At 42.7% G+C, this 27,130-nt stretch overlaps 1 protein-coding gene across 7 annotated transcripts in view; it reads left to right on the top strand.

Annotated features, from left to right (window-relative positions):
• The window catches only part of PLEKHA7 (pleckstrin homology domain containing A7), a 236,738-nt gene that overhangs the window by 128,323 nt on the left and 81,285 nt on the right, over window positions 1-27,130 (top strand). For 5 of the 7 annotated variants that reach the window (XM_049890554.1, XM_049890555.1, XM_049890552.1 and 2 more), the window contains one exon: window positions 18,425-18,508. In XM_049890554.1, the coding sequence (XP_049746511.1) occupies window positions 18,425-18,508 (84 nt within the window). Of the gene's footprint in view, window positions 1-14,415; window positions 14,531-18,424; window positions 18,509-27,130 lie in introns of those variants that run through there. The other 2 variants (XM_049890559.1, XM_049890558.1) reach the window with 2 other exon arrangements.

The raw sequence follows: 27,130 nt of genomic DNA, 5'->3' as shown, positions 1-27,130 counted from the left end.
TTTTCTCTGTTCATCATGATGTTACTTATTGGTCCAGTTGTGAGGATTTGTGTTTTCTTTATGTTGAGGTGTAATCCATACTATAGGCTGTAGTCTTGGATTGTCATCAGTAAGTGCTTCAAGGCCTCTTCACTTTCAGCAAGCAAGGTTGTGTCATCTACATAACACAGGTTGTTAATGAGTCTTCCTCCAATCCTGATGCCCCGTTCTTCTTCAAATAGTCCAGCTTCTCAGATTATTTGCTTAGCATACAGATTGAATAGGCATGGTGAAAGGATACAACCCTGACGCACACCTTTCCTGACTTTAAACCATGTAATATCCCCTTGTTTTGTTTGAACGACTGCCTCTTGGTCCATGTACAGATTCCTCATGAGCACAAGTGTTCCGGAGTTCCCAGTCTCCACAATGTTATCCATAATTTATTATGATCCACACAGTCAAATGCGTTAGCATAGCGGTAAAACACAGGTAAACATCTTTCTGGTATTCTGTGCTTTTAGCCAGGATCCATCTGACAGCAGCAATGATATCCCTTGTTCCACGTCCTCTTCTGAATCCAGTTTGAATTTCTGGCTGTTGCCTGTTGATGTACTGCTGCAACTGCTTTTGAATGATCTTTAGCAAAATTTTACTTGTGTGTGATATTAATGATATTGTTCAATAATTTCCACTTTTAGTTGGATCACCTTTCTTTGGAATGGGCACAAATATGGATCTCTTCCAGTCAGTTGCCCAGGTAGCTTTCTTCCAAATTCTTAGTACAGAAGAGTGAGTGCTTCCAGCGTTGCATTCACTTGTTGAAATATCTCAGTTGGTATTCTGTCAATTCCTGGAGTCTTGTTTTTTGTCAGTGTCTTCAGTGCAGTTAGACTTCTTCCTTCAACACTATCAGTTCTTGATCATATGCTACCTCCTGAAATGGTTGAATATTGACCAATTCTTTTTGGTACAGTGACTCTGTATATTCCTTCCATTTTCTTTTGATGCTTCCTGAATTGTTCAGTTTTTTGGTCATAGAATTCTTCAATATTGCAAGTCAAGGCTTGAGTCTAGAGGCTTAGCAGATAGCAAAAAAAAAAAAAAGCAACCTGTGTTTATGCTCTCCATTTTTTTTTGGTAATATTTGTCCGACTCTATCTTTTCCCAATTCTGCTTGAGATAGGAGTACAAAGAAAGTTTTCTACTATAGGAAAACTAGAAATGCAAGTGTGATGACGGCGTTCACCCTAAATGTTGGGAATCAGTAGGGAGTGGTGGGGATTGCAGTGAGCTGAAAAGATCATTCTACCTTTCATGGAGGCCAGTGTTGCCACGGCTTTTTCCAAGATGGGCTGGATTTTTACAAGATATTTTTCTGTTTTTAGGCTCCATTTTTAAAAATTGTGAATCAAATAAAATTTAATTTGTGTGAAGAATTGCTTTGCAGATCATCAGTTTGAAACTTTTGATATATGTTGTGCCAGGCTTGGTGTATGGAATGCTCTCCTGGGTCCTTTCTCTCTAAGGATTGAACTGATCTGCGGTGAGATCCTAGGGGAGCTTTGTGTGGAGGGGACTGCTTATGTTCATCCCTGCGTAAGAATATAGAGAAGCTCAAGATATGTATATAGTAAAAAACGAATTATAGAATAATATATGTATAGTTTTATTCTGTTTATGTAAATAATTTTCCAAAAATATGTATATGTAAAATTTTAAATTCATAAAAATTTCATAAATGAAAAAAAAAAAAAAACCCAAAACCAAAACATTATGCAAGAAACTGGTAAAGCAGTGCCTCTGGGATTGACAGTAAATTAGAGGCAGGAAAGGGAACTTCTTTTTAGTGTATTCTGTCCTTTCTGTAAAATGTAGTACCTAAAGGATTTTTGAAAAGTAAAATGAAATGAGTTATTGGAAAGTATAATTGCTGTATGAGGACTATAAGACTTCAGTGCTGAATATTCAGGAAGGTGAGATTGTGGTGGCCTGGAGTAATCAGGAAGGACTTCTTGGAAGAGAAGGGGCCTTGAAGGTTGGGCAAAATTCATTAGGGAAAAAGACAGCAGGAACAAAGGCCCAAGGGTAGGACAGACAGGGTGACTTGAGAACTGGTGAACAGATGAATTTGACAGGAGCCAAAGGTATGGGGAAGCAGGGAGAGATAAGGAGGCTCTGGTCAGTGAGGAGCCACAGAGGATGTGTGGGGAGGAGATGGTGGAATGAGATCTGTGCTCCAGCATGATTAATCTGGCAACAAAGATGAGGGAGTTTGGAGGCAGGGCCTTTCACATGTCACCTCTGGCCCCCAGGTATCTGTCACTGATCCCAGCTGGCGTGTTGCCTGGTGAAAAAGAGTTATACCTATATATGTGATGAATAAGCTCATGACACTTCCCTTTCCTCCACTGGCGGAAGTACGGGCCTCTGGAAGCTTGCCAGCCTCTGCTGGTACTTGATGTGGTTCCTGGAACTCTGAAGCCAGCATGTCTGCCCAGACATTTTGGAGGTTCTGTAGAGCAACAAGGCATTGACTGAAGTGTAGCCACTACTACACTCTGAAGTCAGGCAGATCTGGGCTTGAGTTCTGACCAGGCCACTTACTAGTTATATGGCCTTGGGGTGGCTCTTGACTCCTTTGGGCCTTGATTTTCTCATTTGCAAATGGGGATAATATAACTTACCTTCTAGGGATGTTGTACCTAGCAAGCTGATACTTAGCAAGTAGGTGTGCTTTACTTTACTTCTGTGTTACAGCATTCATTCCAATCTGTAGACATATATATAGATACCTATATTTATATGGATATATATACAAATATATACTTTTTTATATATCTATAACTATGTATTTCTATAAGGATACTATATCTGCTTCAGTCTATCCTATTGTATTGTAAACTCCTATTTCTTAAGCTCATATTCACTGGGAGTAATCATGGTGTAATCATTGCTTTTCCCTAAAGCACGCAAGTGCTAAGTGCACAGTAGGGCCAAGTAGGTATGGGCTGAATGGAGTTTGTATTCTTAACACCTAATCTAGTCTTTACAGCAATTGACTGGTGATTGATTGGTTGTGTTTATAGGTTAAGGTATGTCTCCTCTGTGCTTAAAACAAGATTTGTTAAACCGAATGCCCTTGTTGGGATGACATGTCAGGATGACTCAGGAGTCATTCACTCTTTCATTCTGCCGTAGTGGATCTATACTTTGTGAGGCTTGATGTTTATGCAGTTTGGAGGTCCTCCTTAAAATACATAAAATTACAAAAAGCATTTAAACACCTTGCTAGGGCCCTTCCTGGAGGTTTGGAAGGTGCTTGTGAAAGTGAGTGGCCCTATAGCTTTGAACTTCATTAGTTTCACAATAAATTGTTTCCGGATTTAGAAATTTATAGAACATTCACTACAGGCAGTGTTAGGGAGTTAGGAAGGATATAGAGATTTCTATTAGGGAAAAAAATGGGGGGGAGGCAAATGAATACAGATTTTAGTAAAACTATTATCCCAAGTAAATACAACAAAGTCTTCTGTATTTTTTTTTTTTTTCATTCGTCATATACTTAATGGAATGCCTACTATGTGCCAGGCAGTACGCAAGGCACTGGAAACATAACCGTGAAAACAGAAGTCCCTATTCTGCGGAGTTTGTATTCAACTGCTCACCTGCATTGTGACTTGTAGACCCATGTAGATTGCAGTGAAAAGAGCCACAGTGTTGATTTGCACTGGTGAGAAGCCCAGCAACATTGCCTATTCAGGGGTGTGACAGTAAAGCCTGTGACTTTGGTGCCTTAGTTTCTTTTTCTGACCCCTCTTGCCTTCTCCTTTCCAGACCTCTCCGGGAGTGAAAGCCACACGGATAAATTTGTGATGAGAGAGCCTTTGCCATTGCAAGCAGTGATGATTGTTATCTGGGAGGGTGGGTGTGATGGCTTAACTGCTCAAACCCTTCCCTGCCCTGCCCAGTGTGAAATGTTGATAAACGAGCCATTAATTCTCCTCCAAAGACTGCTTTAGGGCTGATTTCAGCCGTAGTGTAGCAGGGCAAAACTGAGGGAGCAACTCATTCTGAGCCCACAGCTAGTACGTTTCATATGTCTTGTTTCTGATGGGGTGGCCGACCCCACAGTCCCCAAGAAGAGCAGAAGAATTGGGTCCTAGACTTGCTGTTTACCCCGTCCAGAGCTGTCCTTGGCTGTACAGGGTGGTGACTCAACTATGTTCCTGCATGGTTGCCAGTTTTTGTGTGGAGGCGGAGAGGAAGGAGGAAGGGGAATGAATGAGCAGGACCAAGTAGCTGCTGAATTCGTAACACCTTGGGAGGCAGCTGCTCAAGAAGTGAAATAATACAGAGAGAAGACAGATTATAGGCGGCTGAGGTGCACCCTGCATCTCTGACCTGCACTAGGGCTTTCTGAAGGCCGCAACAGGGGAAGATACAATCCCAAACATGGAGCTCAAGGAGAGAGTGTGCCTTCAGCCTTTCCCAGCAAGAATGAGAGAGCAGGTTAGTCCTTTACTGGTTTCACCGGGATTCAGTTTAATGCAATGTATTCTGATTCGTGAAAGTCAAGGAGTGACTGAGGAGTGAGGGAAAGGGATTTTTCAATGGTTGGGAGGACCTGCAGTTTAAAAATAAAATAAAATTTATTTGGTAATAAATAGGACAAAAGTATCATTAACTACACCCCCTGATGGTATTACAAAGGCTATTCTGTTGGCAAATGAGATCAGGAAGGACAACTGTTCTGCCTCTGTTCTTTTGTGTCTTCAGTTACATGTGGTGTTATTATATTTCAGTTTGTAGCTTTGTGGAAGGCATTAGTTTGAGAAGAACTTCAGCGTCTTAAAATGTTACAGTTGGAAGATGGTTAAAACATCACCTATCCAGTTGAAGGACGTGACTTTTTCGAGAGCATTAAACTGAGTGTTCTCAGAGATTGAAATGTCTCCTGTCAAGTTTTTAAACTTCTGAAGGAAGTTGGTCCCTGGCTCAGCTCAGCCTGCTGGGGAGGTGGTTTTCATGGCTGAGCTTTCTGAACCATTGGGCTCAACCTTATGAGGGACAAAACTGTGGCAGAAGAAAGGCACCTGTTGATCTTAAACCACTTTGCCTGGCAGGTGAGTTCTTTAGAAGTTTAAACAGGAGGTTGGGTTTTGTCCCTTAACTCAAAAGGAAGAAAATGTGTTCTTGAGTCTCTGTCCTATGGCAGGCTAATAATAAGGCTAATAATCTGAAGTTAGCAACATGGGAAAAGGCAAAACAGCTAGACTTTCTTAGAGTCAAGTTTTAGAGTTAGCAAAAGAAAAATATAACAGTCACTGAAGGTTGAGTGTCTACCATGGGCTGGGCCATTATCAGTACTCTTCCTAACAATCTTGAAGGATTGGTATTATCTTCTCCCTCTACTGATAAAGAAACCAAGACTCAGAAAGGTCACTAACTCATTCAGGGTCATGCCGCCAGTGTGGGGCAGAGCTGGAATTTGGCCTCCAGTCTGTGTGACTCTGTTCTGCCTGGGGTTCAGGCTATGCTTGCCTCCTGGAGAGCCCAACCCCCTCATTATACAGATGAGAAAACTGAGGCCCAGGGAGGTGAAGTAGCTGCTCAGGAGCATGAGCTGATTGGTAGTAACAAAGCAGGTACCTCAGGCTCCTATTACATTGCTTCTCTGCCAACTTCCTTTTAAAAAAAAGTTGGAGGAAGGGAGTTTACCTCTCCTTTTACGCTATCGGTGTTTGTTTCTTCATTAGACTAGGAGTTTGGCTTTAGTCTTTTCACGGTTATTGACATCGTGTGAGGTCCAAATTAAAACTTCCTATTAACCAACTAGCAATCCTAAGTGTTGGAGCTCCATGTTCATGGGAAGGAGAGGAGTTTGCAATGCAGGTTACTGGGCCAGAAGAGTAACTTTACAAAATAAGTTGGCCACCTAGTGCATCTGAAAACACCTAGATAGACTGTGAAATGTAGAGCTTTTTAAACCAGTGGACGACTTCAGCCCGTTAAATCCAAGGTTCGGAAAGGACAGACTCCCCCCTTTGCAAGGTGTGAGAACTTTCAGTTCGCTCTGTTAATTTTGTGTCTCTCTCATGCCCAATACTGTCTGTGCCAGGCTCTGCCCCTTTTAGCACCTTTGGATGAGGGGAGCAATTACTGACTGACCCCCCAGGTGGTGGGCCTGGGCTTTGGCTGGACCTCAGCTTTGCCACCTAGTTAGCAAGTGAGTATAAGTCAGATGCTGCAGTTTGGGAGTGGGAAAGGCCCTTGCGTTGGTCTGCTCCATGCTCCCCTGGGCTGGTAGAGTCTCCCAGCCAGGGTGTAGGCTCCTTCATCAGAGGATCGTGGGCCCCTGCCTCCTCCACTTTCTGGGGGCTCTGTAATGCATTGGGCTGCTGAAACCACAAAATGAGGTGGTGACAAGATTCACATGTGTTTGTGCTCAGGCTCTCGAGTTGTTAAAGGAGTTCTCTATGGGTATTACTGTTTCTGAGCTACAGGAGATACATAAGAAATAAGTGAATGACTGCTCCCGGCCTTCCAGGAACTGAGTTTCTTACTGGGGGCAGGGAGAAGGGGAGAGGAGAACACACACGTATGAAACAAATAGAGAGCAGTACAAGAAAGCATATAATCAGTTATCAGAATTGTAGGTTTCTCACCAAATACTCTCACAGTTCACAAAAAGGAGGTACAGGTGAAGTTTGTATTATCCTCTTGTGCTTTTAATCACTTAGTAATTTTTTTCTTGGGTGTTTGCATTCCACTGTTTGATTCTCTCTGCTGAGTGTATTAACCCTTCTTACCAGGGTGGGGAGAAGTTGCAGGGAAGGGCTAATTTCTCCAAATTATATTGTAACAGTTGAAGGAAAGCCAAGGATGAAGAATTCTTGGCCAGCTGGTGTCTCATTCTTTTTCCTCTGGCAGTAAGAGTAGAAGCCAACAGCTTTCTGAAGACTAGTGACCCATTAGGCTCTTGTGTCTTTGTGACCCGAGTCCAGACTTCTGTAGTGGTTAGCTGGCTTACTTGGAGGCATGACCTTGCTCTAAGGCAGGAGTTCCCTTAGTCATTTCTCATTCATTCACTCAGCAAATATTTTGTGAGCACCTACTATGTGCCAGGCAATGTTATAGGCTGATATAGCATGAAAAGACAGGCAAGTTCCTCGCTCACATGGAAAGCACAGCTAGTGATAATTAAAGTAGGATGATATGATATGAAGTGACCAGAGGCCTTCTTTAGTGGGTGTTGGGAAGGGTTCTTTAGTGGGTGTTGGGAAGGGTTCTTTAGTGGGTGTTGGGAAGGGTTCTTAGATGATGATAATTTAAATCAGGTCTGATTGACAGTGAAACAGCTATAAGAATCTGGGGGAAGGAGCATCCAGGCTGAGAGGACAGCTAGTACAAAGGACATTAAGTAGGAAAGAGCTTGTTTGAGGAACAGAAAGGAGGCCACTATGACTGGGGCAGGGTGGGAAAGGGGAAGAATCATTCATGATAAGGATGGATCTAGGCAGGGGCCAAGTCATCTAAAAAAAAAAAAATTTTTTTTTTTTTACAGTGTTGTAAATCAAGGTAAGGGGTTTGAATTTTACTCCATGTGTTATGTGGGTGAAGCTGTTGTAGGATTTAAAGAAGGGTGACTCTGTCACACTTTTAAAATATCCATCAGGCTTACAGTGAGGGGAATGGATGTTAGAGAGGCCATAGAAGAGGCAGGAAGTGCGGTTAGGAGACTGTTGCATCAAAAGATGACTAGGATGCTGGCTGTAGGGATAGAGAGAAGTGGATGAATTCAGCGTATGTTTTGTAGATAGAAGCAACGAGACTTGCTAAGAAATTACATGTGGAGGTTAAAGGAAAGAAAGGGTGGCTCCAAGGTTTTTGGATAGTGATGCTGTTAATGGAAATAGAGAAGCCTAGAGGAGTATTGTGTTGGGGGAGTGGAGGGAGGGAATTCATTTCATCCTTGCTCTGTTAAATTTTTGATGCCCTTTGGTCATTGCCATTGTCAAGGCACAGTCAGGTTCAGCAAATATTGAGTACCCTCTGTATGCCAGGAATTATGCCAGGCTTTTCCAAATATGTATTCTCATTTTATCCTCACAATAACCTTTGTGTGTGTTAGGTGCCATCTCATAGGGTGAGGTGCCATCCAGTCAGTTCTAACTCATAGCAATCCTATGTACAACAGAACAAAATACTATCCGGTCCTGCGCCATCCTCACAATTGTTGTTATGCTTGAGCCCATTGTTGCAGCCACTGTGTCAGTCCATTTTGTTGAGGGTCTTCCTCTTTTTCCCTGACTCTCTGCTTTGCAAAGCATGATGTCCTACTCTAGGGACTGGTCCCTCCTGATAACATGTCCAAAGTACCTGAGACGAAGTCTCTCCATCCTTGCTTCTAAAAAGCATTCTGATGTACTTCTTCCAAGACAGATTTGTTTGTTCTTCTGGCAGTCCCTGGTATATTCAGCATTCCTCACCAACGCCGTAATTCAAAGGAGTCAATTCCTTCTGTCTTCCTTATTCATTGTCCAACTTTCACATGCATAAATAGCAACTGAAAATACCATGGCTTGGGCCAGGCACACCTTAGTCCTCAAAGTGACATCTTTGCTTTTTAAAACTTTGAAGAGGTTTTTTTTGCAGCAGATTTGCCCAATGCCATACATCGTTTAATTTCTTGACTGCTGCTTCCATGGATGTTGACTGTACATCCAGGTAAAATGAAATCTTTGGCAACTTCAGTGTTTCCTTCATTTATCACAATGTTGCTTATTGGTTCAGTTGTGAAGATTTTTGTCTTCTTTATGTTCAAGTGTATTCCATACTGAAGGCTGTAGTATTTGATCTCCATCACTAAGTGCTTTAAGTTGTCTTCAATTTCAGCAAGCAAGGTTGTGTCATCTGCGTATCTCAGGATGTTAATGAGTCTTCTTCCAATCCTGATGCCGTGTTCTTTATATAGTCCAGTTTCTCGGATTATTTGCTCAGCATACAGATTGAATAAGTATGATGAAAGGATACAACCCTGACACACACCTTTCCTGACCTTAAACCATGCAGTATTCCCTTGTTCTGTTCAAATGACTGCCTCTTGGTCTATGTACAGTTCCTCATGAGCACAATTAAGTGTTCTGGAATTCCCATTCTTTGAAATGTTATCCATAATTTGTTATGATCCACACTCTCGAATGCTTTTGCATAGTCAATAAAACACATGTAAAAATCTTTCTGATATTCTCTGCTTTCAGCCAGGATTCATCTGACATCAGCAATGATATCCCTCATTCCATGTCCTCTTCTGAACCTGTCTTGAATTTCTGGCCGTTCCCTGTTGATGTAATGCTGTAACCACTTTTGAATGATCTTCAGCAAAATTTTAGTTGTGTATGATATTAATGATATTATTTGATAATTTCCACATTCTGTTGGATCACCTTTCTTTGGAATGCGTACAAATATGGATCTCTCCCAGTCCGTTGGTAGCTGTCTTCCAAATTTCTTGGCATAGACAAATGAATACCTCCAGCATTGCATCCATTTGTTGAAACGTTTCAGTTGGCATTCCATCATTTCCTGGAGACTTGTTTTTCACCATTGCCTTCAGTGCAGCTTGGACTTCTTCCTTCAGTACCATTGGTTCTTGATCATATGCTACCTCCTGAAATGGTTGAACACTGAGCAATTCTTTTTGGTACAGTGATTCTGCATATTCCTTCCATATTCTTTTGATGCTTCCTGCATCATTCAATATTTTTCCCTGTAGAATCCTTCAATATTGCAACTCGAGGCTTGAATTTTTTCTTCAGTTCTTTTAGCTTGAGAAATGCTGAGCGTGTTCTCTTTTGGTTTTCTAACTGCAGATTTTTGGACATTTCATTATAGTGCTTTGTCTTCTTGAGCTGCCCTTTGAAATATTCTGTTTAGCTCTTTTACGTCATCGTTTCATCTGTTTGCTTCAGCTACTCTATGTTCAAGAGTAAGTTTCAGAGTCTCTTCTGACATCCATTTTGGTCTTTCTTTGCTATCTTTTTTTTTTTAATTAACTTTTATTGAGCTTCAAGTGAACGTTTACAAATCAAGTCAGTCACATATAAGTTTACATACATCTTACTCCGTACTCCCACTTGCCCTCCCCCTAATGAGTCAGCCCTTCCAGTCTCTCCTTTCGTGACAATTTTGTCAGCTTCCCACTCTCTCTATCCTCCCATCCCCCCTCCAGACAGGAGATGCCAATACAGTCTCAAGTGTCCACCTGATATAATTAGCTCACTCTTCATCAGCATCTCTCTCCCACCCACTGTCCAGTCCCTTTCATGTCTGATGAGTTGTCTTCGGAGATGGTTCCTGTCCTGTGCCAACAGAAGGTCTGGGGAGCATGGCCGCCGGGATTCCTCTAGTCTCAGTCAGACCATTAAGTATGGTCTTTTTATGAGAATTTGGGGTCTGCATCCCACTGATCTCCTGCTCCCTCAGGGGTTCTCTGTTGTGCTCCCTGTCAGGGCAGTCATCAATTGTGGCCGGGCACCAACTAGTTCTTCTGGTCTCAGGATGATGTAGGTCTCTGGTTCATGTGGCCCTTTCTGTCTCTTGGGCTCTTAGTTGTCGTGTGACCTTGGTGTTCTTCATTCTCCTTTGCTCCAGGTGGGTTGAGACCAATTGATGCATCTTAGATGGTCGCTTGTTAGCATTTAAGACCCCAGACGCCACATTTCAAAGTGGGATGCAGAATGTTTTCATCTTTGCTATCTTTTTAATGACCTTTTGTTTTCTTCATGTGTGGTGTCCTTGATGTCATTCCACAACTCATCTGGTCTTCGGTCATTAGTGTTCAATGCATCAAATTTGTTCTTGAGATGGCCTCTAAATTCAGGTGTGATATACTTCAAGGCTGTGTTTTGGCTCTTGTGGACTTATTTGAATTTTCTTCAGCTTCAACTTGAACTTGCATATGAGTGATTGATGGTCGTTCTGCAGTCAGCACCTGGCATTGTTCTGGCTGATGATATTGAGCTTCTCTGTCCTCTCTCTCCACAGATGTAGTTGATTTGATTCCTGTGTATTCCATCCAGCAAGGTCCACATGTATAGCCACCGATTATGTTGTTGGAAAAAGGTATTTGCAATGAAGAAGTTGTTGATCTTGCAAAATTCTGTCATGCAATCTACAACATCATTTCTGTCACCAAGGCCATGTTTTCCAACTACCAGTTCTTCTTTGTTTCCAACTTTCGCATTCCAATCATCAGTAATTACCAGTGTACCTTGATTGCATGTTGGATCAGTTTCAGACTGTAGAAGTTGGTAAAAATCTTCAATTCTTCATCTTTGGCATTAGTGGTTGATGTGTGAATTTGAATAATAGTCATATTAACTGGTCTTCCTTGTAGACATATGGATATTTTCACTGACAGCATTGTACTTCAGAATAGATCTTGAAATATATATTTTTGACAATGAATACGATACCATTCCTCTTCAATTTGTCATTTCTGGATTAGTAGACCATATGATTGTCCAATTCAAATGAAAAAAACTGAACTTTAGGGAGATGAAGTGGCTTGCTTTGGTTTGAACTCAGATCTTCTGACCCCAGTGTTCTGGGCTGACTTGTTGCTCAGGGTGGATGTTGAATGAAGCTGGCTAGTGCCGTGTTGTTAGTTTCTACTTGCAGAGAGAGGATGGGAACATATGTTGTCTCATCAGGGCCCAGTTCCCATGTTTCTGGAAGAGGGGCCTGTCAGAGTAATGCCCTTTGTGTACCAAGTTATTGTAAATCTTGACAGTTTCAAAATAGTGCAAGCTTGAAAGACCATTTCAATAAGATTCTTAGCCCCCTTAGCAAACACCAGAGCAACAGTGGTGACACTCCAAACTAAATTAGCAATTTTGTAAAATAAAACAGAAGATACTTGAAAAGTACAAAAAAAACAGAAGGAGATATTTGGATGTTTGGACAACAGATAAAAGTGAATAACGTCACTGAATTGTACATGTAAAAATTGTTGAAATGGCAAATGTTTTGTTGCGTATATATTGACCACGCACACACACTCAGAACAAAAGCAAAAATCATAATGAGATTAAGAAATGTTGAGAGAATGTGGAAATGCTGTACCAATTCTTGATTGCTTCCCCTTGACTCTGCTGCCCAAATGAGAAAACAGAAGAAGAGGCAACGTCTTGTGTCCTTGGAGTTGTTTCAGTTGCCAGTTATGGGACCTCCATAGGAGCATTATTAGGTTACGCAGAATCCTTGGTTTTCTTGAGACGCTGGGATTTAGAACAAAGATAGTAAGTGCCTTAATAAGCCTGGAGTCAGTGCCGAATGTGGCTTTAGGCCTGCTGGGCAACTTTTTTAGACTAATTCTGGGATGACATTGAGGAGCCAGAAGGTCCAGAATAGCAAATACCATTGAGCATACCAATGGGAAGAGAGTCTTCTTGGAAGCCCTCCTCAGGCTTTTAAGCCGGACACTTGCCTTACTTTTTAAGCTGTTTCTAATCTTCTTTATAGCATGGGCCAGGTAAGACCAGTGCCAATGGAGATTTGTCACATTCTTAGAGCACCCATGTCAGAATCCTAGATTTATCAGGGTGCTGTGACCTCCAGCGTTGAGCATCATTGATATAATTCTAAGGCTTCTTACCATGCCAAAAAAAAAAAAATAGATTGTTAAGTATTTGAAACCCTTACATTTAACCAGCCAGAGTTGCCGCTGACATTATAGCCAAAATCTACATAAATAGAAAATTAATCTTGCAAAAAAAGTTTCAAGAAAGAAACAGTAGTATCCATTTACATTTTGACCAGCTCTGTCTGTGGTTGTAGATGGGTTCTTTCTTTCTTATATTGTGTCTGTATCAGTCTCAATTCCCCCTGGTCTTCACTTTGTTCTCTTTTCCAAGTCTTTTGTGTTTGCTGTTGGACATCTTTAGGGCCTAAGCCTAGTCCTTCTGGTCTGGGGCTTGTGAGGACTTGCTTGTTTATGGGGATGGTTACCTCTGGCTCGCCTTCATGGGGGCATTCTTCTCAGCCATGGTCTCTCTGCGCCCTGGTGCTCTCCCAGGTGAGATTGATTGCCACTTGTTTTTTTGAGGGATAGCTCCTGGGAGGAAGAGCAGGATCTGAATTGAAAATAAAGGCTGAGTTGTGTTTTACCTCATTGACGAAATTACTTTCTCGGTAGACTGAAGAGAAGCAGAAGCCCTTGAGTGGAGGAGAGCCTTGTATGGGAGCCACCTGGCTCCCAGCCGGGCCACCTCTGTACCTCCAGGGAGCGAGGTGGCAATTCAGGTTTAAGAACAGGTATTTCGGGGGATGTGTTTGTGCCTGCTAAATGTTTCTTGAGACAGGATGGTAGAACCTGGGATTCTTTATAGTTTTAGAACCAGGAAATGGAGCTGGCTGGAGCTCTTTCTGGAGGCTGAGGCATGGAGGACAACAAGTAAAGCTAAAGGACTTTGCAGTCTCCAAATGGATCCAGTGTTTGCTTGATGAGGGCAAGCCTGGAGCAGTGAAAAGAGATCAGAAGGGTGGTTGTGTGAAGGGAACACAGGAGTTGACTGTGGTTGTGGGCAAATCGTTCACCCTTTCTGGGCCTCACTTTCCTCACCTGTAGCCTGGTATGATGACACATAGCCTAACCTGCTAGGTATTTGGGAAGACTGAATGAATTAGCCCAAGGACCTAGCTCATACTCCTTTGCTCAAAGAGTGCTGACTCTGAAACTCTGCCATTAGCAAGCTGTGTTTGATCAGAAATGATTGAATTTTAAGACCTCAGTATTCAGGAGACATTACTCTAGTTCATCTCTTTTTTTTCAGTGTATAAGCCATTTATTGTTTAAACAGTATTCCAATAGTACCCCATAACCCAGAGCTTCAATCTCCGTATCTTTAACGGGGATAAAAATATAGTTGGGAGGGTCAAATAAGATGATGAGTGTGACCACAATTAAAACTTCCTGTAAATGCAGGAGATGGTGATGATGCTGTTGTGGCCTGCAACTCCTTTTTTGCAAATAGTGCAGCATCCATATTAGGGAAGCAAGGTTGCCCCTACCCGTGCTTGTTGCCGTCAGGTTGATTCCGACTCATAGCGACCCTATAGGACAGAGTAGAACTGCCCCGCAGGGTTTCCAAGGAGTGGCTGGTGGCTTGGAACTGTCAACCTTTTGGTTAGCCGCTGAGCTCTTAACCACTGCACCACCAGGATTGCCACTAGGTCTAATCAAATTCAGATATTTTTTTGTCCACTTTTTAAAAGTATCTGCTTTCTAATTTTAGAATGCAAAATTTATCTTACTGTCAACACCTTCTAGCTCAGTATTCATTTACCTGAGACTCTGGATTGATGGAAGCTGGTGCAAGTTGAGAGTGGAGGGAAAAGGAGTTGCTATTAAGATTGTGCAGTATATATAAAGTGCCTGTTGAATTCTCCTCCAGGCATATAGGAGATCCACTCTTTGCCTTCATCTACCAGAGATCTGCCGAGCTGACCCAGTGACAGGCAGGACCAAAGGCAGTTAGTGGTCTAGGTGAGTGTCATGTAGGCATTGTCATTCAGAACTTTGTCCTCCGGCCAAGAAGGGGGACAGGCGAGAGGGGGTAGCACCGGGATGGTACTGTTTTTCTGATTCCCATCTTTAGGACTTCCCGATTGTGGCCGGGATGCTGCCAGACCCACAGACTCCTAAGGGAAGGGGACAGCAGGTTACGATGCAAAGAGCACAGAATTTAGAAATTGAAGACCTGGATTCATGTTCTGGTCTTATCATTTTTTGACCAAGTTATCTTGAGCAAGTCACTTAACTTCTTGAGCCCAATTTCCTCCCTCCTAGAATGGGGGTTGAGGGTGCTAATAGATGAAATGTGTAAGAAAATGTTTTGTAGACTGTAAAGCACTTTAGAGGTAACAGTGGATAGTGCTGTTTTTGCTTTAGTGTTTGTGTCCATTAAGAACAGGGATTTTTTTTTTTCCAGGTGGGAATGAGGCAGGCCTAGAGAGAAGGCTTAGATTAGAGTTCATGTTTTCAAATTTCCTGGTGAGTGGAGATGACTTTCTAGAAGAATCTGGGCGTAAATAAAGCCTAACCCTTGAACATGGTACAAGGATTTCTATGTTAAGGGGCCTGCTTCCCCCTTTGTCTAGATGTTCATGCCTTAACTCTGCCTTTTTTGGGAAGACCAGGCTGCTGCCAACTAGATGAGGTCATAGGATTCTAAAGGCTTACCTGGGAGCAGGAGCTGGGAATTCAGAGGCTGCCTGTGGTTGGTTGGGGTGAGAGGGTGGCAGGGGTGGTGCACAGGTGGAGGGCCCAGGGAGCAGCCTGGGCATTAGGCTTTGGCAGCTTCACATTTGACTTGTTGGTGTTCAGGCTGTTTGAACCTTCAGTACCCAGCTTATCCCAGACACAGAACGAAGGATGCTCTAACTGCTGGAGGGGTACAGTAAGTTTAACTTTTGTAGGCCTAAAGACTTATTGTTGTAACCTTTCTGTTATGCTGATTTAGACTTAATAAACTGTAGGGAGGCTCATTGCTCAACTTGGAGATGGAGCTAATATCTTAACACTGCCAAACTGAGATAATCTATTGACTCTTGACAGAGAACATATTTTAACCATCTGAATTGTTGTTAGGTGCCATCAAGTCAGTTCTGACTCATAGACACCCTGTGTACAGTAGAACGAAACACTGCCCAGTCCTGTGCCACCCTCAGAATCATCGTTATGCTTAAGCTTATTGTTGCAGCCACTGTGTCAATCCATCTTATTGAGGGTCTTACTCTTTTTTTCTGACCCTCTGCTTTACCAAGCATGATGTCCTTCTCCAGGGACTGATTCCTCCTGACAACTTGTCCAAAATATGTAAGATGTAGTCTCGCCTCCTTGCTTCTTCTGAATTAGGAGCCTTTAAAAATGTCCATAGCCTTTGATTCAGTAATTTTACCTCTGGGACTTTAACACAAGAAAATAATTTGAATTGCAGAAAAAGCCTATTCTCAAAAATGTATTGATCTTAATAGTGGGGAGGGAAGACATCTAAAATGTCCAGCACTAGAGGAATGTAAACTTTTCTATAAGATGGCTTGGTGGTACAAACAGCTAAGTGCTCGACTACTACCCAAAAAGTTTGAACCCACTCAGAGGCTTCTCAGAAGACAGGCCTGGTGATCTGCTTCAAAAAAAGATTATGCCTTGGAAACCCTATAGATTGGTTCTCTGCGCACATAGGGTCACTATCAGTCAGAATCTACTCGACAGCAACTAACAACAATAACAAAATCATAAGGATTAGAACTTTGGATTTTTAAAATTTTTATTGTGCTTTAAGTGAAAGTTTACAAATCAAGTCAGTCTCTCATACAAAAATTTATATAACCTTGCTATACACTCCTAGTTGCTCTCCCCCTAATGAGACAACACACTCCTTCTCTCCACCCTCTATTTCCATGTCCATTCAGCCAGCTTCTGTCCTCCTCTACCTTCTTATCTTCCCTCCAGACAGGAGCTGCCCACATAGTCTCAAGTGTCTATTTGATCCAAGAAGCTGACTCCTCACCAGTATCATTTTCTATCTTGGAGTCCAGTCCAATCCCTGTCTGAAGACTTGGCTTTGGGAATGGTTCCTATCCTGGGCTAACAGAAGGTCTGAGGACCATGAACACTGGGGTCCTTCTAGTCTCAGTCAGCAAGGCCAACATCTTGATAGCAGACTTATGAGACCTGAGTAAAGGACCCAGTTAAGTTGTGCCTGAATTTATCACCCACAGAAACTGTGAGATAAGAAAGATGTTTTAAGCTGTTAAGTTTGTAGTAATTTGTTACACAGCATAAAAATACTAATAGTCCAGTCCAATCCCTGTCTGAAGAGTTGGCTTTGGGAATGGCTCCTGTCTTGGGCTAACAGAAGGTCTGGGGACCATGACCTCCAGGGTCCTTCTAATCTCAGCCAGACCATTCAGTCTGGTCTTTTTATGAGAATTTGAGGTTTGTCCCACTGCTCTCCTGCTCCCTCAGGGGTTCTCTGTTGTGTTCCCTGTCAGGGCAGTCGCGGTTGTAGTTGGGCACCATCTAGTTCTTCTGGTCTCAGGCTGATGTAGTCTCTGATTTATGTGGCAAGGATTAGGACTTTTTTGATCACTACTGTATCCCTGGAGCTTTGGTGGTATAGTGGTTAAGAGTTTGAATCCACCAGCCACTCCTTGGAAACCCTGTGGGGCAATTCTGCTCTATCCTATAGGGTCGTTGTGGGTTAGAATCTACTCGACACAAGGGGTTTGGACTGTGACCGTAGCATCTAAAGCAGTGCCCAGAGCACAGGTACCCAGTAAACATCTTTTGAATGGTTATATGAAAAAAAGATTTTATATCCATATGATAAGACTGTTCTTCAACTATTTCAGATGTTGAAATCTTAATGACATAGGGAATTCCTATGTTAATAGGCAGTGAAAAGAGAAGATACAGATATTATATACAGTATAATCACAAGTTTTTTAGCAATGGAAGGAAAGGAACGCTTAGAATGAGAAAGTAATCCAGTTATATCTCCAGTTGGTGAGATCACAGGTGACTTTTTTTCTTTCTGTATTTTCTAAATTTCTAAAATGACCATGTATTAATTTTGTGATCATAAAAAGTAAAATTTTAAATAACACCTATTATTTTAAAAAGAAGGAAGCTAAGTTAGTTTATTTGTAGAGCAAACCAGCAACCTCTAGAGACAGCCCTCCAGTGGCCTCTAGAATGGAGAGCTAGTTCTTCCTTCTTTTCAAAGAACCAGGCAGCCTTTGTCAATACACAAAACACCTACACACTTTGGTTGTGTCTGTCAGCTTGGTGTGGAAGCTGATCCCTCCTAACTTCAAAAGGGTGATAGAAACTCCAGTGTTGAAATTGTGCAGGTCATGTTGCAGAGACATGCCCATACATTTATATCCCATCATTGAAGTGAAGACATTTGTAGTAGGGAGAAAAATTTTAAGAAGATAGAATTTTCTAGGTGGGTGGCTAATTCTTAGAATTCCTTCCTTGGTTCACGGTTTTTGGAAGCTGTTGACAGTGCCTTCTGCTTTCCTTCATTCTTGTTTTAGCTCGTGCCCTCTTAAAGTAATTTTATGGTCAGCGTCTTAGTCTGTTGAAGTAAGTATCTATCTAAGATGGAGTGTTCTTTTGGAGCCAAGACTTCCCTAGACTTAAAATCCCTGCCTCTTATGGTGGGCTTTGGTACTTGAGCTGGAAGATCTTGGTTTTTAGATGTAGCTGAGTTTCCACAGATTAAATACATCTCAGAAAAGAGGCCCTACTTTCTCACCCTAGAGGAATCTTTGATGACCAGGGTCCCCAAACATTAGTGGCCTGTTGTTGTGTCTGTAATCCCATCCATTCACATGTTTTCCCATTTACCATCTCTCTCTTTCTCTTTAGCCATAACCAGCAGACCACAGCATTTAGGCATCCTGTGACCGGGCAGTTTTCTCCAGAAAATAGTGAATTCATTCTTCAAGAAGAGTAAGTACTTTTGTCTATTCTCCATATCCAGGCAGAGTTTGAGAACTTTAAGGCATTTGTTGAAAACAAAGCTTGTTGAACTATCTTCTCTCTCAGATAGAGAGGCTTGGAGTAGGTTGGTTAATTAAAGGTGAAATGTGAGAATTTTTTTCAGTTTCCGACTTCTCTCAGTGGGAAGATGTGGAAGAAGAGACGATGTGGGGATGTGCTGTAACTGGTATTGTCAGAACCTCTCAAAAGCTCTCGGACCCAAACGAACATTCCCCTCAAGCATCATCTAACATGCTACCTGTACTCTTGAGAGGACCCACTTATCTGGTGTGAAAATTCTATAAGGATAGCCTCAGACAGAGCTGAATTATCTTCCCAAGGCAGCCTCAAGTAATACTCCAAGGCCAGGGTTTAGAAAGAGCTGGATTTGAGGAGAGCTGGTGGTACCCATTGTCCCTGAATGTTTTGTTCGCTTTCCCTAACACAGGAACGTTCCTGGTCTTCAGCCTGCTTCAGCGGGGCCTCTGGGGGTACTCAGAGCTGGGTTCTACCACCTAGGGCTTGTCTACTTAAAAATGCAACCCAAGCAGGATGTGTTCAACTCCCCAAAAAGAAGGCAGAGAACTGTACCCAAGTGGCCCTGCTCCCTTCCCCTCACCTGAGTCATTTCTGTTTGAAAAGCTAATAAAGGGACATTGGCTTTATGGTTTTTTTTTTCCCCTTCATATCATTTCTCCTGTGTCAATCACCTAGGCCAAATTTTAACTTAAAATGAATCATATTGTTGTTGTTGTTAGTTGCTGTTGCATTGACACCCAATTCATGGAGACCCCGTGAAATGCTGCCTGGTCCTGTGCCATCCCATGACTGGCTGCAAATTGGACTATTGTGATCCATAGGGTTTTTCATTGGCTGGTTTTCAGAAGTAGATTGCCAGGCCTTTCTTCCTATTCCATCTTAATCTGGAAGCTCCACTGAAACCTGTTCAGCATCATAGCTACACACAGGCCTCCACTGACAGATGGGTGCTGGCCATACACGAGGTGCGTTGGCCGGGAATAGAACCCTGGTCTCCAGCATGGAAGGCTAGAATTCTATCATTGAACCACCAATGCAGCCTAAATAAATTATAGGTATTTATATTTTTACAACATTTCTCTCCCCCAATACTTATACATCTTTAAACTTTTTATCGTGAAAAATTTCAAACATATATAAAAGATATGATAACACATCCAATGTATTCATCACCCACCTTCCACCGTTTTCAAAACATGGCTAATTTTGTTTCATCTATACTCTTCCCCTCATTATTTCAAAGCAAATTCCAAACACACCTCTCCATTTCTTCAGTATTTTCAGCTTAGAATCATCATCCTACAGAACTTTTAAAGCTGGAAATCTATAATTACGATAATACTGACATTCATTGCATGTTTACTCTGTGTCAGACACCTTGCCAAGGATTTCATTTACTTGCATATCTCATTTGATACAATAATCTTGAAAGGTAGATCATCATCACCATTTTCAAGATGTAGAAACTGAGACTCAAAGAAATACAGTCACAGGCCCAAAGTAGCATGGCTAGAAGTAGAAGAGCTAGGATGTCACCCCAAACTAGCCAGGCTCGAAGGTCTGTGCTGCCTCAGGCCCAGTCCCCACCGTTGTCAGAAGTTGCTTGATAGATTATTTTGATGCTGGTGGTCCATGGGGATGTGATGGCTGGAGTCTGGAGGCTGTAGGCCTGACTGTAGAAGCATTAATGCTGTTAGAGAAAGAGAGTGGGTAAAAGGTAAAGATTGTCTGATCTCCTAGACTGAGAAAGAACTTCTGTGTAAAGATAGAACCAAAATGTGGGTTCCCCGGATTCCAGCTTGGAATGAGTTTGTTTATAGAATCTTAAAGGTCAGAAACTCTTGGGAGGTCATTGAGTTCAGTCTCCTTCCCTTAGATGTCCTGGAGACATGGGCATCGCCATTATTATTAAAGGTCCGGATGGAGAACTCATTAGAACACTTAGGAAGTTAGCAACTTCAATAAGAGCTGGTTAAGAAATGCAGACTTGCCATCACTAAACACCTTTTTCATGCACACCTTCTGTCATGAATTGAATTATGTCCCCCCAAAATGTGTGTATCAATTTGGCTGAGTCATGATTCCCCGTATTGTGTGGTTTTCCTATATGTTGTAAATTCTGGCTCTAGATGTTAATGAGGGAGGATGGGTGACAGTTGTGTTAATGAGGCAGGACTCAATTTACAAGATTGGATTGTGTCTTAAGGCAATCTCTTGAGATATAAAAGAGAGAAGTGAGCAGAGAGACAGGGGGACCTCATTCCACCAAGAAAGCAGCACTGGGAGCACGGTTTGTCTTTTGGACCCGGGGTCCCTGCTCTGAGAAGCTCCTTGGCCAAGGGAAGATTGATGACAAGGAACTTCCTCCAAAGCTGACAGAGAGAAAAAGCCTTCCCTGGAGCTGATGCCCTGAATTTGGATTTGTAGCCTACTAGAGTGTGAGAGAATTAATTTCTCTTTGTTAAAGCCATCCACTTGTGATATTTCTGTTACAGCAGTACTAAATGACTAAGACACCTTTTCCTTTCATTCATAACAGAAGACTTTTGTCTCTTTCTGAGATGGTAGCTACTTTTATCCTTCTAAAATACCTCTGTAACTATTCTTGATTCCTTCCACTTTTCAAGGAAAAGATGTTCCAAGTTCTTTTTAAGGGTCACTTCTTCCCTCCTAGATCTCATTTCCTGAAGGTCATAGAGGGCGCTTATCTCAGATGGTGGGTACAACTGTATGGCCAGACATTCCTCAATCCAGGTAGAATGTGCTTTAGATATTGAGAGGAAGGAGAATTCCTCTGAATTGACACAGTGATTCCTGCATTTATTCATTAAATATTTGCTGAGTATCTACATTGTGTCAGGGGCTATGCTGGACTCTGCAGTTACAGCAGCAAGCAAGACAAATGTGACCCTGTCCTCATCAAGCTTATGGTTGAGTAGGGAAGACAGATAATTAAACAAGAGACTACAAACCTGGTTAAGTGTTCATGATAGAGGAAACATAGGGTTCAACAGGAGTTGATAAAAGAGAGCTCTAACCTGACTTAGGGACTCCATTTCTGTAAGGGATTCTGTTTAAATTGAGACCTGTCCATCAAGGTGAACAGCCTGGGCAAAGACCCAGAAAGAAGATTGAGAAGAGCATGGGGGAGGGCAGGGAAGGGTCTATACCAGCTGAGAATCCTAAATGTCAGAAACAATTGAGTTAAAGTGGAAAATGAAGAGCACTGGGTAGATTCTGGCAGTATTTGGGAACAGGGAGGGATTATCCAATAGGCAAGGTAACCACAGTGCTTACCACATCAAAGATTCTGCTTCTGGGTGTGGCTGGCATCTGTCTCCCAACCCCACAGCACCTTCCTATACTATCAAAGCCTCTTTCCAAATTTACAGTCCCTGACAGGGATGGATGATGAAAGAAGTGGTGAAACACATGGGAAATTGTTCACTACAGATGATCTAGTAAGCAAGGTAAGCAACGTGCTTACCTTGCCTGTTGGATAATCTACCCCTGCTTGGAAGGCAGAATTGACAGGACTTGGTGATTGATTGTGAAGGAGAGGGAAGACTTTCTTGAAGGGTTTGACTAGAAGAAGAGGGAGGGTTTAGATAAGTGAAGATAAGTATGTGCATGCCCCTGTGTTGGGGTCATTCCAGCTGAGGGAAGTGTGACCAGCCTTAGTAGGGTCAGAAGGCAAGAAGACTGACTTGTAGTGGAGGATTGTGAAAGGCAGTGTGGAGAGAGAAAGTTGGAGAGAGAGACTGCAGCCAATTATCTAAATTACTTCTTCCTAAAATACACTCATATTTACCCCCTGGGGAATTCTGGAAAATGACTGAGGCATGATTCCCCCTCACAGAAATCTTTTTCAAGTGTGCAGATGAATGAAATTCCTGTTGTGTTCCCTTAGCAGAGGTTAATTTTGTTCTGTAGTGTGTTATATAGTGAGAATAAAATGCTGAGATGACCAATTGTATCCTTAGAGATCAACTCTCAGACTAAAGGTCTTGGTCAGAAAAAAAACAAAACAAAACAGGCTCTTTTCCTTCTTCAAAGAGGGCCAAACACTGGGAAGTTACAACATAATGCATCTTCTTGCTGAGGCTCCAGCCCCAGCTTCTCGAAGCTAATTGTTTTGGAGCAGTGGTTCTCAAAGTGTGGTCTCTGAACCAGCATCATCTGGGAACTTGTTAGAAATTCAAATTCTTGGTTCCCACCCCAGACCTATTGAATTAGAGACTCTGGAGGTAGGGCTTGGCAATCTATAGTTTAAAAGCCCTCCAGGTGATTTTGATGTAGATGAAGTTTGAGAAACACTGATTTAGACTACTTTCTGTTCCCATCCCTCCTAAGTTACTCCCAAATTCTTCTGCTCACCCTTAAGTCCCTCAGCTCCCATCATTCTCTGGACTGCAGTGACAATCTTAGGTAGGTTTTAATCAAGTAATCTTGAGTTTATCTTCTACTTTTGAGATTGCCTTAAGAGACAGTCTCTATGGTGTGTTCTGCTAGGGCATTACTGAAGTGAACAGATAACATGTCTCCTTCACCTGTTGGCAGGTGGAACTTACCTGAGCTGCTTGGAGTAACAGGTCCATGTGTCCACCAAAAGATGGTTTCTCATCTTACAGATAGAGGTGTGGAGAAGAGAAATAATGTGAAAGCTATGGTCTGGTGAGTGCAGAGGACTGAGTGTTCTAGTTTCTGTGTCAATAACTGTGTCAGAATCAGTCAGGATAGGCTAGCATCTGCTGTAGTAACAACAATAACAAACATTATCTTGTTGGTTTAAAACAGCAAAGATTTCTCACATTTGCTCCCTGTCTGTCACAGATTGTCTGAGGAGCTCTGCTCCGTCATCCTTACTCTGAGAGGCTCTTTCTCTGTGCTTCCACAGTTAGCAAAGGCAAAAAAAAGGGAACACGGTGAATTTTGTACTCACTCTTCCACACATGGAGCTGATGATGGTGCAGTGGTTAAGAGCTTGGCTGCTAACCAAAAGGTTGGCAGTTCAAATCCACTAGCCACTCCTTAGAAACTCTATGGGGCAGTTCTACTCTGTCCCATAGGGTCACTTTGAGTCGGAATCAACGCCACATACATTTCATTGGCTAAAGCATGTCATGTAACCGACCATTTCTAACTTCGAGGTGGCAGGGAAGTACATTTCTACCACGCACCTGGGAAGAGAACCAACAATATTTGTTGGACAGCACCAATGACTACACTCAATAATTCACAGTTCAGATTTATCAGGGCAAGCAGGGCCTTTGGAGGCTGTCACTGGCAAGCTTCTTTCATTGTGTGATTAGAGTGCTTGTTTTTGCATTTCACCTTTTGTGTTATGCTACCTAGGACCCCAGAGGGGGATGGGCATCGGTCAATGGGTCCTGTAGCCTTGTTCCACCAGGGAGAGAAGGGCTTTGGGGATATGCCTCTACCCCTAAGCCAATAGGCATGTGGAACCCCCGTCCCCCTGGAAGTTCTAATATAATCTCAGACTATATCAATAAGTACAAAGTATAAAGAAAGGTATAGTTCTTTTATATCATGGTGTTAGTGGACTACATTCATTCATTTATTATTTTATTCATTTAACACCAATTTATGGAGCACAGAGGACATGCGCCATGACCCATCTGTCAGTTTCACATACTGTGGTGGCTTGCCTATTGCTGTGGTGCTGGAATGTATGCCACTGGTATTTTAAACACCAGCAGGGTCACCCGTGGTAGACAGGTTTCAGCAGAGCTTCCAGACTAAGACAGCCTAGGAAGAAGGGCCTGGCAATCTTCTGAAAATTAGCCAATGAAAACCCTATAGATCACAGAGCGTTGTCTAAGACTTCAACTCACTCACTTTGGACACATCATAAGGAAGGACCGATTGCTAAAGAAGTACACCATGTTTGCTAAAGCGGAAGACCAGAGAAGGTGAGAGAAATCCACAATAGCTGCAGAAATGAACTCCGATATACCAGTGATCATGAAGATGGCACAGGACCAGGCAATATTTTGTTCTATTATACGTGGGGTCGCCTTGAGTCGGAGCTGACTCTATAACACCTATCAACAAAAAACCCAAACCCATTGCTGTCAAGTCTATTCCAACTCGTAGCAACCCTATAGGAGAGTAGAACTGCCCCATAGAGTTTCCAAGGAGTGCCTGGTGGATAACCAGCCTTTTGGTTAGCAGCTGTAGCTCTTAACCACTACGCCACAACAGGAACATGACAGGCTTGAAAACTGTGATCTGGGAACTGAATTTGAAGAGGGACATTGAGCAGTCGAGGCTCCCCTAAGGAGGGTGACATGATGGTAAGGGGTCTGGAAATCATGTCCTGTGACCTCTCACGTTTAGTCTGCCAGAGAAAATATGAAGGAGGATGTGGCAAAAGTTTTCATGAAGGCTAGACAGGTGGAAGTAGGGTACATTTATCATGTGGTTGTCAAAAATGGGTCAGATCAATGGGTGGAAGTTATAGGCAGGTGAATTTCAGCTCAGTCCATAACTTCCTAGGAAAGAGACTTTCCAGGATCTCTTGTTTTGGAGTCTAGAATTTCATTTTTAACATTAAATGAAGTAATCTACCTTCTAGAACGAGTTGGCTTTTTTCATTAATGATAATAACAATAATGATAATAAAAATATTTTTTACAGCTAACAGAAGAGCTTTACGATAGGCCAGGTATTTTTCTCAGTACTTTTTGTATATTAACTTTCACAATCTTACCAGGAAGATACCATTATTATTGTAGATACTAAAACACCGAGAGGTTAAGAGTCTTGCCAAAGGTCATACAGCTAGTAGTCTGGCCCCAGTTGTTGTGCTTCTAGCCATTGTATTATACTGCCTCTCATTTCAGTGGTATTCAAGGGACAATCCCCTTCCTTGGCTGTATTCAAATGTCAGTGTGCTGAGTGGGGTACTGCTGCATAGAGATTTTAATTGTAATTGTATTTGCAGTAATGAAATTTGGTCTGTAATAACTTCACGGTTGCTTTAGAGACACCAAACCCCCTTGGTAGTCTTTTCTCCAGAAAATAGTCTCAAGCCTTTTTTATTACAGGGCTTAATATCCAGGGCAGGATCACCTTTGCTCTTCTTCTTAAGCCTCTTCCCTGATTCTCAATGACTTCCTTGAGTTGTGAGCTTGAAGCCAGACCCTTTGTGGCTGAAAGAGCCACACACAGGGTTAAATCTTGGCACGCGGGACCTCCAGGGCTGTGGTTTTGGCGTTTGGTGCTGACACACAGGAGCATTTTCTCCTCAATGCTGGGCTGCCCTGGAAGCCGCTGACAAACGCCTCTGCAGCTCTCAGGGAAGAGGAGAAAAGCATTCCCGAGTGGTGACGTTGGCAGATGAATGACAGCAGACTATGTACACTGATCCCCAGGCTCTGTCAAGCATTTGATGTTGAGGTGGGGCCTAGGCTTGAGAGAGAATATGTGCTTTGGAAGTTAAGAAGCTCGCTGTTGTGCTATGAAGCCAGCTGCAAGGTGTTCAGGATTGCTTTGGAGTTTCCAAACTGGGCGAGGGCCCTTGCCTGGCTTGCTTTTCCTTGCATCCTAGTGAGTTTTGCCTATTCCTTCCTTTGGGGTCTGAGCAGCGCTCAGGTTTCTCACTGGATTGCTTGGAAAAGAAATACAAGTCGAAATTTCCTGCAATGTTGTGAGTGGTGTCTGAGGATACCATTTAAAAAGATACTACGCCGCAGGTAAGAATTACCTTACTAACCTTTGACTTCACTAAAGGGTTCATTTTGCAGACTGCAAGACAAGACTTTCCTAAGCCCTGTGCTGATTGTGGACCTGGGGATGGGGTTATCTCCTGCTGCTGGGAGATGGCTGTCTCCCATTCCTGAAGTGAGAAGTTGGTAGAAGTGCCCAGTGAGGGATTTAGAACACAAGGGGAAAGAGGGTACCAAAAGTCTAAGCTCTGTGAAGGAGTCTGTCTTCTTGCTCATCTGCTGAGCCCTGGGCTGTGAGGCTGGCGTATTGTGTCTGAAGCTGGTACAGCCGGCGCCTTGTCTCTAGAGACTGGCAGTTTGGGCTAGCTTCATCTGTTGCATTCGGTTGCCATGGCAGCAGAAAAATGGGGAAAAATGGAAATACCTGGCAAGCAGATGCAGAAACTTGGCTGTTCAGATTTCCTCCCTGGACTAGGAGATGGTGTTTGTGACAGTCACAGGTAGGGCAGAGATGGTGATTGTGCCCTTAGTTCATTCAGACACCTGGGTGTTCCCTTGGCTCTTGATATTGATGTTTCCAAAGGGCTCTGGCACTGGGAAAATGCAGTCATTGCCACATAGCAACCATGCCTTTGGCTCTGTCTGTGCTGGGTGAAAATGCCGCAGTGGTGGCTTTGCAGTATGGAAAGGAAGCTGCTTCTTGCAGACAGTATTTTTGTTTCTTCCTATGACTTCCTTTCTTTTCCTCTTTTTTTTTTTTATCTGCCCCTAGTCTAGGATGTGTTCAGGTCTCCATTAGAAAACACCATTTAGCTCCAGAAAGAAGTGACTCCTTGGTAAGCCAGGAGGAGCAGGGAGTCTA

The sequence above is a fragment of the Elephas maximus genome, chromosome 7 (assembly GCF_024166365.1).
Source record: "Elephas maximus indicus isolate mEleMax1 chromosome 7, mEleMax1 primary haplotype, whole genome shotgun sequence".
NCBI classification, from domain to species: Eukaryota; Metazoa; Chordata; class Mammalia; order Proboscidea; family Elephantidae; genus Elephas; species Elephas maximus.
The sequence above is the reverse complement of the archived record's forward strand: the minus strand, read 5'-3'. Positions and strand labels throughout refer to the sequence as shown.